The 17,318-nt window shown below is 33.1% G+C and overlaps 2 protein-coding genes across 6 annotated transcripts in view; one reads left to right on the top strand and one right to left on the bottom strand.

Annotated features, from left to right (window-relative positions):
• Window positions 1–17,318, top strand: part of LOC107934593 (putative disease resistance protein RGA3) — a 47,643-nt gene that overhangs the window by 15,066 nt on the left and 15,259 nt on the right. For 2 of the 5 annotated variants that reach the window (XM_041105209.1, XM_041105208.1), the window contains 2 exons: window positions 85–137; window positions 466–919. The exons of 1 other annotated variant lie outside the window; for it this stretch is intronic. In XM_041105209.1, coding sequence (XP_040961143.1) covers window positions 85–137; window positions 466–505 — 93 coding nt within the window. In that variant the 3' untranslated portion in view covers window positions 506–919. Of the gene's footprint in view, window positions 1–80; window positions 138–465; window positions 920–17,318 lie in introns of those variants that run through there. 2 more of the 5 variants (XM_041105210.1, XR_005920863.1) reach the window with 2 other exon arrangements.
• Window positions 1,231–3,252, bottom strand: LOC107952327 (transcription factor E2FA). Its single transcript, XM_041105231.1, has 2 exons — window positions 2,826–3,252; window positions 1,231–1,931 (listed from the first exon to the last, which is right to left on the bottom strand). Exons 1-2 carry the CDS (start codon window positions 3,063–3,065, stop codon window positions 1,818–1,820), a joined length of 354 nt encoding a protein of 117 aa, XP_040961165.1. The 5' UTR covers window positions 3,066–3,252; the 3' UTR covers window positions 1,231–1,817.

Here is a 17,318-nt window from a genome sequence, read left to right as displayed (position 1 = left end):
AATTTCCTTGTTAAAATCCCTTTGTTTTCATCCTACTTTTTACTTATCATCTTTCATAATATTTTTGCTGATTTGTGCAGAAAGGCATTGGAGAAAGGCATTAGTGAACTTCAATCATTTTATATGCATAAAAAGAGGTGCTAATTTATCTATTTGCTTTTTACTTTTAAATCATAAGAATAACTTGACAATTGCTTCTAATAATTTAATTCTAAAAAATCATTGATGTGGAGAGAGAGGCCTATGAAGCCTTCAAATTGGTTGTACTATATGCTCTGCTTTCTTCATTTAAGCACTTACTTATCATATCTTTATTTCAGAATATTTGGTGGTGAGATTGAAGTTGATAAAATGTTTCATTACTTATATATCAACAGCATTATACTAAACACACATACGTGCAAATATAAGGCTGATAATAATGGGATTTGTAACATATTCTATGTTGGCATTTATAATTTTCAGGTTCATTGATGCTTTTGGAAGAGTCGTTGTTCAAGCATGACAATTGCCAGACATACTGCATTTGAAAATTTATTATTTCACCTTACATGGAGCTTATTAAGAGCTTGATTCATAGTAGGAAAACCATCTGAGCGTTGAATGTGAATTTTCACTTGCATAGCTAAAATGAGTTGGGAGAGAATTTACTTAATTGTACAAAAGTGAGATTGCATCAAGTGTTTGAGGGGTTAAGCTTAAATCATTTCTTTGTACTATGAAGTTCATAGTGGATTCATCTTTGGGCAAAGCCCCGTAGACGTAGGACAAGTTCCGAACTGCGTAAACATCTTAATTGTATTCTTTATTTTCTTTGTTGCATAATATGTACCAACTCAGGAAAAAACACATTTTAAATGTTCCAAACAGTATTCAAATGCAGGGATGCACAATTGATTATGAGACAATAATTGTTTTAGACGGTATTCCAAGGCTATGTTCAATTATGATGCTTCCAAAAGATGTCGATGTCCTGGTTGTATATACATGACACGTGTGTTGATGATTATGCACACATCAAATTACAAGTTGAATAACACCTTATAAAGGCCTATCATGGCACAAGCCAATATTCCAAGCATCTAATTGTTATTTTTCCCATTGTTTTCCTTATCAAAATACAAGTAATTTTCAACAATGTAATTAAAATGTAATTTTCAACAAGGTAGCGAAATGTGGAATTAAATTTTTCAAAAATTTTAAAGAACCTAATGAGAATTTCAAAAAAAAGGGTCTAATTAAAACTAACAAGACTATTAAAGGGCTTAGTGAAGATTTTAAAAAAATTGAGGAGTTTAATTAAAATTTTCAAAAAAATTGAAGGCTTAATTCGAATTTCCCAAATTTGGAAAGGGGGAGGGGTATGGAGAGCTCTGGCTCCCATTGCCTTCTGCCTCGAGTAATTTTTGAAACTATAAAGAAAGTGTTGTGATCTGTCCATGGCATTGTAACCTACGCTCTCTATCACCGGCAAAAATTCCAAAGTGTCGGCATCTTCCGGAGCGGGTTGCAATTTCTTTATCTCTCTGATTTGCCCAATTTTAGATCGCTTCTGAGATGACCAGTTTGAAATCTTTACATATACGACAAATTCCTCAGTTGGAAGGACATTGGCGCTGATTGGCATAAAATTGCTCACATCCCACGCATTTGGTTGTAATCAGGTTGATGGAAAGGCATTTGTGCAGTAACCCATTGGAGAAAGGCATTTGAGAACTTCAATAATTTGCAAGAGTTCCTCAGTTGATGGAAGGACATTGGTGGCGATTGATTTGTTGGCTTTTGAGGTCTTTGATCTATTATTTATCCTTCCTCCTTTAGCAGATACAGGTGTCTGGAAGGGACTGTTGGATATGCTGGTAACTCCTGGACTGCTTTGTCCATTGGCTAGACTCATCATTTTTGTCTGCTGCGCTTTTCCTTTTTAATTGCTGAGAAAAATCAGCAATAATTCAAAGTAGTGCCAATGGCAGGCAAAATTACAAGGTCCCTTAGTATCTGTGCATGGTTATATCTACATTAACAACCAATTGAATTGAAGAAAATAAAATAAAAAAGAGCATAAGTTTAACAGATGCATATGTAGGAGAGCTTGTATAAGAAAACTTACTGTTAGTCATAAGAACCATCAGAAATGCTTCACTACTTGAAGACAGAATGAAAAAGGAATATAATATACGAACATAATTTTGCCTGACAAACTATCAGACATATTATACATAAGGGGGAAATATGTATATCAACTGAATCATTTTTCAAACATCCATCAAAAGAACTAACACCCATCAAGCTTTCTTCATATAGAGCACGGCATTAAATGTTTGGCTTTAAACCGAGAATGGAGTAGCATAACATAACCTTCATCTCTTACTATAACATTTATATTACGTAAAACTAACATACTATCAATTGCAATTATATTTGCTAGTACTAAAACTTAGCTTTCTCAAATTAAGGCATCAAAATGTTTAAGTCATCAGGTTTTGGACATTGGATGAGGCAAGCATTCATTATATTTCAACTTAGTTCAGCAAACGAGCACTTTAACCATCAAATACATCATCAAAAAACGGGAATAGATCACGTATTAAAATACAGACATCACAATATCACTGCAGAAACAACTAATGCTACTGATAATTTATCCCCTAAGAAACTTACCCACCGTGAAAAGTTCTATTTATGAACAGATCAAAAGATCACACAAAAAAATTAAGCAAACGACATTAAGCGTTAAGTGAGAGTACAATTCTCATCAAAATTGAAATAATATACTACTAATTACATGATAGCCACCATTTTCAAAAGAGAATTTTTGAACTCACTGGAAATCTCACAATAATTGCTTCAACTTCTTGATCGGCAACGATTCCACGACTTTTACTAGGTGAAAATCTGTGATAATCATCGGGATGAACAAACGGCGGGTTCGTCGAAGCGAAGGCCAGGTGACGACGTATCGGCGGAACAACCGGAGGAACCGTCGAAGCTGGTGCTGTGGAAGCCGTAGGAGGAGGTTGATACGGCAGCGTGGGACCATCGGAGGCTCCAGCCCCGCCGGACATGGAGGTTTATGATTTCTAGGGGAAGGAGGTGGGGGTATAATTGGAATTGGGGGAATAGGAAGAGAGAGAAAGTGAGGGTTTTAGTTTAGACGTTGGAGAGAGAGTAGAAAACGAGGGAAAAGGGAGGGAATCTTTTGTTCGGATAAATGTGGAGGGAAGTATTTTGTACATAATTACAATTTATTTTTATCTTTTTGAACTCTTATCTTTTTCAATTATTCAATTTCATCCACAATAAGATTCAGATACATGTATAAGGGTGAAAGTACCTGTAGTATAGGGACTACATCAAATTAGTCTCAATACTATTAAAAATGATCAAATAAAACCAAATTACCATAGAGTAAACATTTATTGCATAAAAATGTATTAAAATTTGTTAACTCTGATAATGTTAAATTTGTTACAATAAATGTTAATTCTGTTACAATTTGATATAATTTTATTCTTTTTTAATAATGCAAGAATAAATTTGATCTATTTAATAATCAAGAGACTAATTTGATACAGTCTATAATATGGGGACTTCCTAAATACTTTAAGCTTTATAAGTTGACCCTATTTCACTATTCATTTAATATTAAAATTAATGTTTTAATAATATTTACACATTTTTATAATTAAATATAAATAAAATGTTTTTAATTAATAAAGAGTAAATCAAGTTGTATTAAGTTTGCCCAAAGCAAATAATAATAATAATAATATCTTATCAAAGAATAACCTTCAATCTGAACAAATTGAATGGGTTAAATCAAGCAAGTAATTATATTTTTACTGTGTGAAATAATAAAATTTATTTTTCAATTTATGTCTAAATAAGTTTTTTTTTGTAGTTTTATTTGTATTTAGATAAGTTTATGGTTTTCTTTGGATGTATAATTGGATCAATTCTAGTAAAATTAAAAATAACGTTGGGGTGAGATTAGTTATTGGAATAGTTAGATTGAATATCGTAGTGATGTGATAATAACCAGTTTTGGATATATATTTGGATTCAATAACAATTGTAGTAGTGAGGTGAGGTTAAAATGGATAAAAACACCTCTTCCATCCCTCTTTAATTCAATATTTTGCAAATTGGCCCTTCTAAAAAAATAGAGTAATTTAATCCCTATCAATTTCAAAAGTGAACTAAGGACAATTAACAATAATGTTAATATTTTTTGTCACTTGTATATAATTTTGATTAGTATAATCACAAATTCAGTTCATACATAATGTGTAAATGTTGCAATTTGATTTAGTTAAACTAGAACTAAATTGACAGAATGTGTAAACTTTTAGGGCTAAAGTTATTATTATACCAATAAAAATGTGTACAGATGACAAAAATATTAACGTTGTGATTAATTATCCTTAGCTACTATATTTCGAAATTAACAATGATAAAATTGCTCTAAATTTTTTAGAAGGACCAATTTGCTTGAGATCAAAATTGTAAGGGACCAGAAAGGTGTTTTCACCTTAAATTGATTATTACGGATGTTAAATTATTTATATTTAACATTAAATAATATAACATATACTAAATTTGCAAACATGGTAAATAATAAATTTATTAATAAATATATTTTTATTAATTTTTTATTTATTATTACATATATACTTATTTAGATTTAATTCATATAAAGTTTGATTATGAAAATTATATTTTTTCTTTGAAATTATTATAAACTCAAAATTCTATACTTTATATAAATGAAAATAATAAAATATAATAAAATTATTTATATTAAATAATAATTACAAATATATTTATGATAATAAATTTACATGTATTTAATATATCATTATATAAATATTAAATTGTAATATATTTAATTTTTATAACAATTAAATAATTAAATTTATAATTATCATATGATATGTACTTATATAACACCTCTATAAGGTTATAGTGAGAAAAAACAATCTCATTGCAAGTTAAATTTTTTAAGAAAATCTTTTATGTCCAGTTTGGTGCAATAAAATTAAGTGATACTTACCTCAATTTGCTTATCATATATATTAATTTAAATTTTAACAATTAATAATTAAATTCGAATTATAGTAATACTAACCGAAATTTCTCTCGAGTCGCTCCTTGTCCACCTTCTCCTTTCCTTTCTTGGTCAATGACTCTTGCACGACATTAGCTACGTAATTAAACAATTAAAAATTATTAATACACAATTTCATCAAAATATTTCCATTTATACCTAAACTTTACCTAAATTCTAATTTAATCCTTTATCAATACTAATTTTATTTTCCCAATCTAACTCCATATTCTTTCTCAATTCTTACTATAAACTCATTTTAACTCTTCAATTTCACCATAAATCCCTAATTTCGGGATTCTTTTAATTTAGTCCCTACTAATCAAAACTTACACTTTATTTTACAATTAAATCCTTTACTAACTTGTAACTTGAAATTAAATTAATTTAACCCCTAATTCTTTCATTTATTCAACATAATCAATGTCTAGAAATCTAATAACTTCCAAAATTTTGACATAAATCCAATAATACTTTGTTCTAGGATTCCAAAAACATCAAAACTAAGAGAAAAAGGATTAAATTGACTTACCAAATTAACTTTGAACCTTGACAACCCAAATTTTCCTTTTTCTTTTTCTTTCTTTCTTTTCCCTCTTTCCTTTCTCTGTTTCGTTCTACTTCTCTGTTCTTTTCTTTCTTTATTTCCTTGTTTCTTTTATTTCTTTACTTTATATTATAATAATAATATAATTACAATAAATATCTAATTAATAACTAATACATATATTACAAATGTATACATATATTTTTTTACACCTGTACTTAATCTATACCCTACACTTTCACAAATTAATTTATTAATCACATAAATATCTTATAATTTAATTATTTATCCAATAAATTTGTATTTAATAGACAATATAAATATTACAATTGTATATATTTATCTTTTTACACATTTGTTTATAATTACCACACACTTGTCACTTTTTATTGTTTAATTATTAGTTTAGTCCTTTCACCTTTCTCTATTCTATAATTAACTTTCACACTTAATTCAATTTAGTCCTAATACATAATTAACTTTAATTCAACTAAATTCACTTAACTAAAATCCAATTGGTCTTATAACTAATTCTATAAATATTTTTAATAATTATTTTAATAGTCCATTTTACCAAAACAGAGACCTGATAATTCACTTTCCAATACCTGCACTTTTTAGGTCGTTTCAAAATTAAAATCCCCCAAGTCCTATATATTTTTTGTAAGTTTAGAATTTAGTTTGTATATTTTTATTTTTAAGAATTTAGTTCCTATATTTTTTAAATTTTAAAATTCAAGTCCAACTGTTAACACTGTTAAAATTATTTTATTAAATTCAGGTTCATTAAAATGTCATATTCTTAGTTACATGGCTACCAAGTAAGTAAATTTTTTTTTAAATCAAACTGTCACACTAACAAATCCAACAAAAAAAAAATTTAACAGTATTAACAATTGGACCTGAAATTTGAACTCTGAAAGTAAAAAAATTAAATTCCTATAAATACAAGTATAGAGACTAAATTTCAAATTTATGGTGAGTACAAGGACATATGGCATATTTTAACCTAAAAAAGGGTACCCTACTTTAGTAGTCATCCAACTAAGTTTTTTTTCTTTTTCGGTCACTCAATCATGAAAAGTTACAAAATAGTCTCCCAACGATTCAATTTTATCATTTTTATCATCAGATGGCTAATGAAAAAATAGAAAACACCAAAAAATCCAAGATAATTGGGTGAAAAAAAAGGAAAAAAAATAATAGTTTATTGATTATTTTGTAACTTTTCATAATTAGGTAAAAGAAATTACTAATAATTTGGTGATCATTTCGTAACTTTTTAAATAGTTGAATGACTTTTAATATAGTTTACCCAAAAAAGAATATTAACGGCGTCAAATGGAAAATGAGAAAACAAATTTAAAACAAAGATAAACAAAACGATGTACTTAACGATGTTACTCCCTTCTTCTCCAACCAAAACGCCGTCGCTTTGTTCCTCAAACGTAAAACATGGTGGGACCATTTCCAACCATATTCTCAATTTATTAATTAATTTTTTAAAATTAATTTATAAATTCTAAAATATTTTAATTAAGTTTTGAAAGTATTAATGTTATATCAATAAAATCATTCTATTTTTGTAGCTGTCAATTTAGGTTTTAAATTTCAGTTCTCATTTGACATGGATTAAATTGTAAATACTTGTGTACTCATCATATTGATAACTTGATTCTAACATATTAAAAACACGAAGAGATTATAAAATTTAAGAGGATTATTTCTTCTTCTTCTTCTTTTTTTAACACATTAGATTAAACAAAATGCACACTTTTAAGATATTAAATTAATGGATTTTTATATTTGATGTATCAAATAATTATATTATACACACAATAATATCACTTCATTAAAAAAAATAAAATTCACATGCTGATGTTGTTCTGGTCAAGGTTTTCAAAACTAGATAGGTGGTCGAACCAATCATATTAATTGATTTTTGGTCCAATTTGTTTGTTCGATTCAATTGAAATAGTTTAATTTAATTTAGGGTTTTTAGATATGGAAGTTTCATATTACAATAATTGAATTTTGAAAATTTTTATAGATTTTTTTATATTATATATATTAATTTATTTAAAATGTTTTCAAATTTAACTAATCATAGTTTGACATGTGTCATATATTAGTAAAAATTGTCAACACCAATCTTAATTGTCCTTATTTATTCACCTTTGAAAACTACATGGTTTCCATTAATCTGTTTTCACCGGCCTCAAAAAATTGACAATAGGAGATTGCAAGGAGGTTGATTTAGGAGGCATGCAATGGGAACCTCTTGGTTGGTGATTGGTAATATTCCAAAGCTGGTGTCTCTCCCCCTTGGGCTTCAACATCTTTTTCGATTGAAAACATTGGGAATTCATGAATGCCATGGATTGAGGTCACTCTTACCTGTGTTCCAACATCTCTCTTTCCTTGAAGAGTTTTCAATAAGTAACTGCAAGGAGCTGGAGTTATCTGCACCTAACTTCCAAATATTCCAAGATCATACAAGCCTGCGCTCTCTGGCGCTGGCAAAGATTCCAAAGTGTCGCCATCTTCCGGAGAGGCTTCAACATCAAACAAATCTGCCAAGGCTTATTCTCTGTGATTTGCCTAATTTAACATCGCTTCCGGACGAGAACCAGTTTGGAAGAGTTCTTTATGAAACGAATTCCTCAGTTGGAGGAAAGATGTCGGAAGGGGATTGGTGCCGATTGGCATAAGATTGCTCATATCGCTACAGGTTGTTATATTGACTCTCCAACTACAGCCTCTTTTGCCAAAATAGAACAAGCTTTTGGTGCAATTTCTTCATTTGTCATTTTATTTGGCTACTTTGTGCAGTAAGCATCGAAGACTTTTAGTGAAACGAATTTGGCAATTTCAAGAATTCAAATGCAGAAAAAAAAAAGTGGTAATCTAGCTAATTGCTTTACGCTTTTAAATTATATTAATCTCAGCATCGCAATGATCTGATGAAATCCTATTGTGTATACACATTTGAAAATGCAGCTTACACCAAATACCAACAAGGAATGACAGGTAATTCATGCCATTCATTTATTTTCTATTTGATTCAATAAAATAAAATTGAATAATTTAGATTTAGTGTGATGTATTTTGGTGGTTCATATCTATCATTGTAGCGACCTAAAAATTTGTCGATGGGCGCTAATCGAATTGATTGTTGAAAATTTGAAAATGGAATTCCGATTTCATTTAAAAAGGGAGTCGCCACCGATCTTTTTTCTAGGTGTGATCGGACACCTAATAAATTCTCTTTTTTTAAAAGAAAATTTATTTTTCAAATTTTCTGAAAAACAGTCAATTTTAGGTCCACGTCAAAATCTAGAGAAAATTAGGGTTCGGGAGTCAGTTACGCGCGAGGAAGGTATTAGCACCCTCGCGACGCCCAAAATTGGTATCTCGTTAAACGCGTGTTGTCTTCATTTTCAAAAATACGAGTTCAATTTAATATTAGTCATGATTCAATTGAAACAGGAGAATTTTGAAACACAATAACCCTTTTTTTTTGAAAACACGAAATTTTTTTTAAAACGCAAGAATTTTAGAAACACGAAAAATTTAAAAAAAAAACACGAAAAATTTGAAACACGAGAATTTTTTCAAAACACGAATTTTCTTTTTGAAACACGAAAATTTTGAAAACACAAAATTTTATTTTGAAAACACAAAATTTTATTTTGAAAACACAAAAGATTTTTTTTGAAATACGGAAATTTATTAAACACGGTCAATTTTTGAAAACACGAAAATTTTTGAAACACGAAATTTTTTTTAAAACGCAAGAATTTTAGAAACACGAAAATTTTTAAAAAAAAAACACGAAAAATTTGAAACACGAGAATTTTTTCAAAACACGAATTTTCTTTTTGAAACACAAAAATTTTGAAAACACAAAATTTTATTTTGAAAACACAAAATTTTATTTTGAAAACACAAAAGATTTTTTTGAAATACGGAAATTTATGAAACACGGTCAATTTTTGAAAACACGAAAATTTTTGAAAGACGGGATTTTTTTTTGAAAACACGAAAATTTATAAAACACGGAAATTTTTTTCTGAAAACAAGAAAATTTTCGAAAAACGAGAATGTTTGAAAACACGGGAAATTTTTGAAAACATGAAAATTTTTGTTACACTAGAATTTTGAAAACACGAAAATTTTTGAAACATGAGGATTTTTGAAAACACGAAGCTTTTTGAAACATGAGAATTTTTTGAGAACATGAAAACACGAAAATTTGTCAAACACGGGAATTTTTTAAAAACACGATAACATCAAAGAGTATTCAAGAGAGTTTTTTGAAACACGGAATTTTTTTTCGCAAAAAGTGAAGATTTTTTGAAATACGAGAAATTTTTGAAGATATAAAAATTTTTGAAACACGATTTTTCTTTAAAAAATACCGTATTTAACACGAATCGATGATATTCATCCTGATATGGCGATGAAACCATCGAATTAGTGTTAACTCAATTCAATTTAACATTTAATCGGGATTCTATTAAAACACGAGAAATTTTTAAATACGGGGATTTTTGAATTTTTTTATTTTTGAAAGGGCGTCCCGAATTTAACACGAGCTATCGATATTCACCCAACATAGCGATGAATTCGGCGACTCGATGCTAAACCGATTCGTTGCCTTATTTATTAAAATAATTTTTATTTCATTTTTTTATTTGCAAATAAAGCCACTCTAATATTACTAAAAAAACTATTTAAAATATGCTAATTAAATTTAAATGAAATAATATTTAAATAAATGAAGCTAAATTAAAAAATTTAAGGAAATTACCAAAAAGCCCCAAAGTGGTGGGCCCTTTTCTTTTTTCCTTTTTTTTCTTTTTTTCTGCTGGATGTCGGGCCTGGGCGTTGGGCCAAAGGGAGGCCTGCTTGGCCTGCTGCTGCTGAGCCTGGGGCTTGCTGCTGCTGGGCCTTCGCTGGGCCTGCGCAAAAGGGGCCTGCTTCCTTTTTCTCTTCTTCTGCTGGGCTGTTACTGCTGTTGGGCCTGCTGCTTATTTTTTTTTCTGGTTCTTTTTTTTGCTTGGGCCTGGGTGTTTTGCTGCTGGATCCTGCTGTTTGGAGAGGGCTGTTGGAGCGCGGGTCGGGTCGAGATAGCTCCGAGGGTCGGGTGGTCGGGTCGGGTTGACCCGATTGACTTTAAAATTTTTTTTTTCTTTCTCTTTTTCTTTTTTCTTTTTCTTCCCCTTTTTCTTCTTCTTTTTTCTTTCTTCTTTCTTCTTCTTCGGGCCGCACCTTAACCCCACGTGCGCCTTTGAGGGCGTTTCCTCCACCTGGTACGACGGCCGGTGGTGGCACGGTGGCGATGAAGGGACGACTGGGCTTTCTTTTTGGACCTTTTTTTTGCTTTTTTTCTTGTTTTTTTGCTGCTGCGTTTTTGTTTTGCTTCTCTTTTTGTTTCAATTTCTCTTGGCTTCTAGGTGGTGGTACGGTGGCTGCGATGGCGGGTAGTGGCACGACGGCGGCGAGGGCTGTTGGGCTGTTATTGTTTGGATTTTTTTTTGAATTTTCTCTGCACTTTTTCTCCTTTTTTTTTTCGATTGCCCCCCCTTCTTCTCTTCCATTTTCCTCTTTTAATCTTACCATTTTTGTCTTCTATTCCTTTGTCTGCAGGTGGCTAGGGGAAGGAAGGCCATGCATTGGGGGTGGCAGGCGTGGCAAGCGGGGCACGCAAGAATGCTGGTTGGGGGCAGTCTTGTCATGCCCAGAAGGACCAAAATGTAAAGGGTGTAAAATTTACAGGGGAAAAATGTAATTTCAGGAAAATATGGGGCCAAAATGTAAATTTTGAAAAGTTCGAGGGCTAAAATGCCATTTATTTTTTTGTATTTTTTTTTAATTTTATTATGACTATTTAATTAATATTTAAAATTATTATAAAAATAAAAATAAAAATGGGCTAAAGCCCAAACAAGCTTAAAATCTAATTACTTAAAACCCAATTGCCCAAACCCCAAAGGCCCAACCATTGGACCCAATCATTAAGCCCAAATGAGGCCAATCCCACAAAATTGTTTAAAAAAAAACATATATATAAAATGAAATAAAATAAAACAAAACACGAACTACAAACCGGACAAAATTCAGTGATTACAATAATTTCATAGCTTCTAATACTTTAATTCTAAAAAATCTTTATTGGTACCCAATGGACATTTTCCAAAATGCTTGCATGCCAGCCTTCAATATGCTTCTACTTCATGCTCTGCTTTGTTCATTTTCCAATTTTAAATCTTAATCATATGTATATACAATTTTATGTTTTATCTTGAAATTTTTGATCTTTTTACCCTTATTTTTGTTAGCTTTTGGCTCTATTCTTCTGCAGAGCATAGCATGCAATACAAAAAGCAGAGACCATACTTTCTACCCTCATATGTTTATCTGCCCACATATTCGATTGGCGTGTATTTTTCTGAAAGGCATTTGACAACTTTAAGAATTTAGATGCAGGCAAATAGGTGGTAATTACTTAATTGCTTTACATTTTTAAAATCATAATAATCTCATAATTTCAAATGATCTAATATAACCTCGTAACTAAGCTGCTTCCTTTTCAGCATGAGTTCAATGGAAGAGCCAAAAAGCAGGACATGCATTCTTCATCAGCTGATCTGTCCATGGTATTGTGTGTTGAAAGGTCAACAAAGGTAGGAAGCAACTTGTTAAAAAGGTTGAGCAAGTTGCACCGACTGTTGAAAAGTTGAATGGGATAATTGCAATTTTGGTCCCTAATTTTTTAGGCCATTTGCAAGTTAGTCCCTGAACTTCAACTATAAATAGGCCTTTTCATTTTTCATTTCAACAATCCCAACCAATCTTTCTCTCTTAGTTTTCTCTCTTCTCCCATTTGAGAATTCTTAAGGAATTCTATTTGTTTGTAATATTTTGAAGATAGTAAAGTTATCATCTGGTGTTAGTGCCCGAGGACGTAGGTATAATTTACCGAACCTCGTTAAAACTCTTGTGTTCTTTCTTGTCCTATTTTTCTTTCAATATTTGAGGGTATAATAGTAGTATTTAATTGTGCTATTAAATTACTATAGAAGGGATATTCTGACTAAGGAAAGACTTGGTATTTAAGAGATCCATGTGATCCACCTCTCTTCCCTGGGAATTGAACTTTGTGTGATTTTTTAGTACAATAATTTACACGCTTCCGACCCTATTGGAACAAAAAGTGGTATCAAGAGCCGAAGGTTAATCGTAGTATGCTCTGTGGTTGCAGTTTAAACTGATCTTCCACATCAGAAAAGATTTCCTTAGGTATATTGAAAGATTATGGAGAAAACGGTCGGTGTAGGAGCTTCAACATCGTCCATGTGGACAAGACCGACAATTGCAAATGCAAGACTGGCCGTGGAGATCTTTGATGGCACAGGCCATTTTGGTATGTGGCAAAGTGAGGTTCTAGATGCCCTTTTTCAGCAGGGTCTAGACATTGCCATTGATGAAGAGAAACCAGATGATGTACAGGAGAAAGATTGGAAGGCGATCAATCGGTTGGCATGTGGCACAATTCGATCATGCCTTTCTCGAGAGCAGAGGTATGCTTTTTCAAAGGAGACTTCTGCAAATAAGTTGTGGGTGGCACTTGAAGAAAAATTTTTGAAGAAAACAGTCAAAATAAGCTCCACTTGAAGAAAAGACTGTTTCGCTTCACATACGTCCCAAGTACCACAATGAATGATCACATTACCAAATTTAATCAGTTAGTCACTGATTTGCTGAATATGGATGAGACATTCAAAGATGAAGATTTGGCTTTGATGCTGTTGGGGTCACTTCCTGAGGAGTTTGAGTTCCTAGAAACTACTCTACTTCATGGCAGGAGTGATATATCTCTGAGCGAAGTCTGTGCGGCCTTATACAGTTATGAACAGAGAAAGAAGGACAAACAGAAAAACTCAATCAGAGATACAGAAGCTTTAGTAGTCCGAGGTCGTTCATACACTCGGAAGAAAACTCAAAAGGGGAGATCAAAGTCAAAGTCCAGACTCGGGAAAGATGAATGTGCTTTTTGTCATGAGAAAGGCCACTGGAAGAAAAATTGTCCAAAGCTGAAGAATAAGGGAAAAGCTGTTGTAGATGCTTGTGTTGCAAAGCATGATACTAGTGACTCTGAACTATCACTGGTTGCATCATCATCGTCGTTCCATTCAGATGAGTGGATATTGGATTCGGGTTGTACCTATCATATGTCCCCTAACCGGGAGTGGTTCTTTGATTTAGTAGAACTAAATGGAGGAGTTGTTTATATGGGCAATGACAATGCCTGTAAAACTGTTGGGATAGGTTCAATCCAATTAAAGAATCAAGATGGATCAACCAGAGTTCTGACTGATGTTCGGTACGTGCCCAGTTTGAAGAAAAATCTCATCTCATTGGGAGCCTTAGAATCCAATGGTTCAGTTGTTACTATGAGAGATGGGATTTTGAAAGTGACATCTGGCGCACTTGTGATATTGAAGGGCATCAGGAAAAATAACTTGTATTACTACCAAGGTAGTACAGTTATTGGAGCAGTCGCTACAGCTTCTGGTAACAAAGAATTGGACTCAATGCAGTTGTGGCATATGAAGTTGGGACATGCCAGCGAAAAATCCTTACAAATTCTGGCAAAGCAAGGATTGTTGAAAGGTGCAAAGGCTTACAAATTAAAATTTTGCGAGCATTGTGTTCTGGGAAAGCAAAAGAGAGTGAAATTCGGTACTGCTATCCATAATACAAAAGGTATTTTGGAAAATGTTCACTCAGATGTGTGGGGGCCTTCCAAGACACCTTTATTGGGAGGAAAACACTACTTTGTTACTTTTGTTGATGACTTTTCCAGAAGAGTTTGGGTGTATACCATGAGAACTAAGGATGAAGTGCTTAAAGTTTTTCTTAAATGGAAAACTATGATCGAAAACCAGACTGGCAAGAAAATCAAGCGGCTTAGGACGGACAATGGAGGGGAATATAAAAGTGATCCGTTCTTCGATGTGTGCCAAGAGTATGGTATTGTTCGACACTTCACAGTTAGGGATACACCACAGCAGAATGGATTGGCAGAGCGTATGAATCGAACATTGCTTGAGAAAGTTCGATGTATGTTGTCCAATGCTGGGTTGGGCAAGCAATTTTGGGCTGAGGCTGTGACATACGCTGGCCATCTTGTTAATCGTTTGCCATCATCTGCATTAGAAAGAAAAACTCCTATGGAGGTATGGTCTGGAAAACCGGCTACAGATTATGATTCCTTACATGTGTTTGGATCCACTGCATATTACCATGTGAAGGAGTCAAAGTTAGATCCGAGGGCAAAGAAAGCTCTCTTTATGGGAATCACTTCTGGAGTGAAGGGATTTCGTCTTTGGTGCTTAAGCACAAAGAAAATGATCTGTAGCAGAGATGTTACCTTTGATGAATCTGCCACATTGAAAAAGGTAGCAGATAAAGATATTCAGACGAGCAATACTCCACAACAGGTGGAGTGTACTCCAAAACAGGTGGAGTTTGAGCAGATGGGGATTTGCCCAGTTAATAAGTCTAATTCTCCAGCCACAATGGAGGAATTAGAGGTTGAAGAGGTTCTGACCCAAGAACCACTAAGTACACCAGAACCAGTTGCAGTTGCAAGGCCACGGAGAGAAATTCGTAAACCTGCTCGATTTACTGATATGGTGGCCTACGCCCTTCCCGTTGTTGATGATATTCCTATCACTTATCAAGAAGCAATGCAAAGCTTAGAAAGTGATAAATGGAAAAGTGCCATGGATGAAGAAATGCAGTCTCTCTTGAAGAATAATACTTGGGAATTGGCGCAATTACCGAAAGGTAAAAGGGCAATCGGATGCAAGTGGGTATTCGCAAAGAAAGATGGATCTCCTAGCAAGAAGGATATTCGCTACAAGGCAAGATTGGTAGCTAAAGGCTACGCTCAGAAGGAGGGAATTGACTACAATGATGTATTTTCCCCTGTTGTGAAGCATTCCTCCATTAGAATTTTGTTGGCCTTGGTAGCACAGTTGAATTTGGAGCTAGCTCAACTTGATGTTAAGACGGCTTTCTTGCATGGTGAGTTAGAAGAGGAGATCTATATGACTCAGCCCGAAGGATACACAGATGCTGGTGGTAGAAATTGGGTTTGTAAGCTGAACAAATCGCTATATGGATTGAAGCAATCCCCGAGGCAGTGGTACAAGCGATTTGATAGCTTTATGAGAAGGCAGAAGTACACAAGAAGCAAATATGACAATTGTGTATATTTGCAGAAGCTGCATGATGGATCTTTCATTTCTCTACTCTTGTATGTTGATGATATGTTAATCGCTTCGAAGAGCCAAAATGAGATAGATAAGTTGAAGGCTCAGTTGAATCAAGAGTTCGAGATGAAAGATCTAGGTGAGGCCAAGAAGACTCTCGGCATGGAGATAAGTAGAAATAGACCGAGAGGCAAACTCTGTTTAAATCAGAAGTAATATCTGAAAAAGGTATTACAATGTTTTGGTGTAAATGAAAACACAAAACATGTAAGTACCCCACTTGCTTCTCATTTGAAACTTAGTGCTCAATTATCTCCGAAGACTGAAGATGAAAGAGAATATATGGTGAAAGTCCCATATGCTAATGCAGTTGGGAGTTTGATGTATGCGATGGTGTGTACGAGGCCTGACATTTCACAAGCTATTGGAGTTGTGAGCAGGTATATGCATGATCCTGGAAAAGGACATTGGCAAGCTGTGAAATAGATTCTACGGTATCTTCGAAAAACCGTAGATGTTGGTTTAATTTTGAACAGGATGAAGCACTTGGTCAGTTTGTAGTTGGATATGTTGATTCCGACTTTGCTGGTGATTTAGATAAACGTCGTTCAACTACGGGGTATCTGTTTACTCTTGCGAAAGCCCCAGTGAGTTGGAAGTCCACCTTACAGTCTACAGTAGCTGTGTCTACTACAGAGGCAGAATATATGGCAGTTACAGAAGCTGTTAAGGAGGCTATTTGGCTTAATGGATTATTGAAAGACTTGGGAGTTGTTCAAAGTCACATTAGTCTATATTGTGACAGTCAGAGTGCTATTCATTTAGCGAAAAATCAAGTCTATCATTCAAGAACCAAGCATATCGACGTAAGATATCACTTTGTGCGGGAAGTCTTTGAAAAAGGAAAAATTCTACTTCAGAAGATTCCGACAGCAGATAATCCCGCAGATATGATGACCAAAGTGGTAACAACAATCAAGTTTAATCATTGTTTGAACTTGATTAACATCCTGAGAATTTGAGCACCTACAGGTGTATGGCGCTCGAGAGCGCATTTAGAGGCACTACAAAAGATAACTTTATCGAATTTGGGGAGTTGAAGGAAGTGTGTGAAGATGTGATTATCCTAATCAAATCTTCAAGGTGGAGATTGTTGAAAGGTCAACAAAGGTAGGAAGCAACTTGTTAAAAAGGTTGAGCAAGTTGCACTGACTGTTGAAAAGTTGAATGGGATAATTGCAATTTTGGTCCCTAATTTTTTAGGCCATTTGCAAGTTAGTCCCTGAACTTCAACTATAAATAGGCCTTTTCATTTTTCATTTCAACAATCCCAACCAATCTTTCTCTCTTAGTTTTCTCTCTTCTCCCATTTGAGAAT

Source organism: Gossypium hirsutum, chromosome D11 (assembly GCF_007990345.1).
Source record: "Gossypium hirsutum isolate 1008001.06 chromosome D11, Gossypium_hirsutum_v2.1, whole genome shotgun sequence".
Classification (NCBI taxonomy): domain Eukaryota; kingdom Viridiplantae; phylum Streptophyta; class Magnoliopsida; order Malvales; family Malvaceae; genus Gossypium; species Gossypium hirsutum.
Note: the sequence above shows the minus strand (reverse complement) of the source record. Positions and strands in the feature narration are given on the sequence as shown.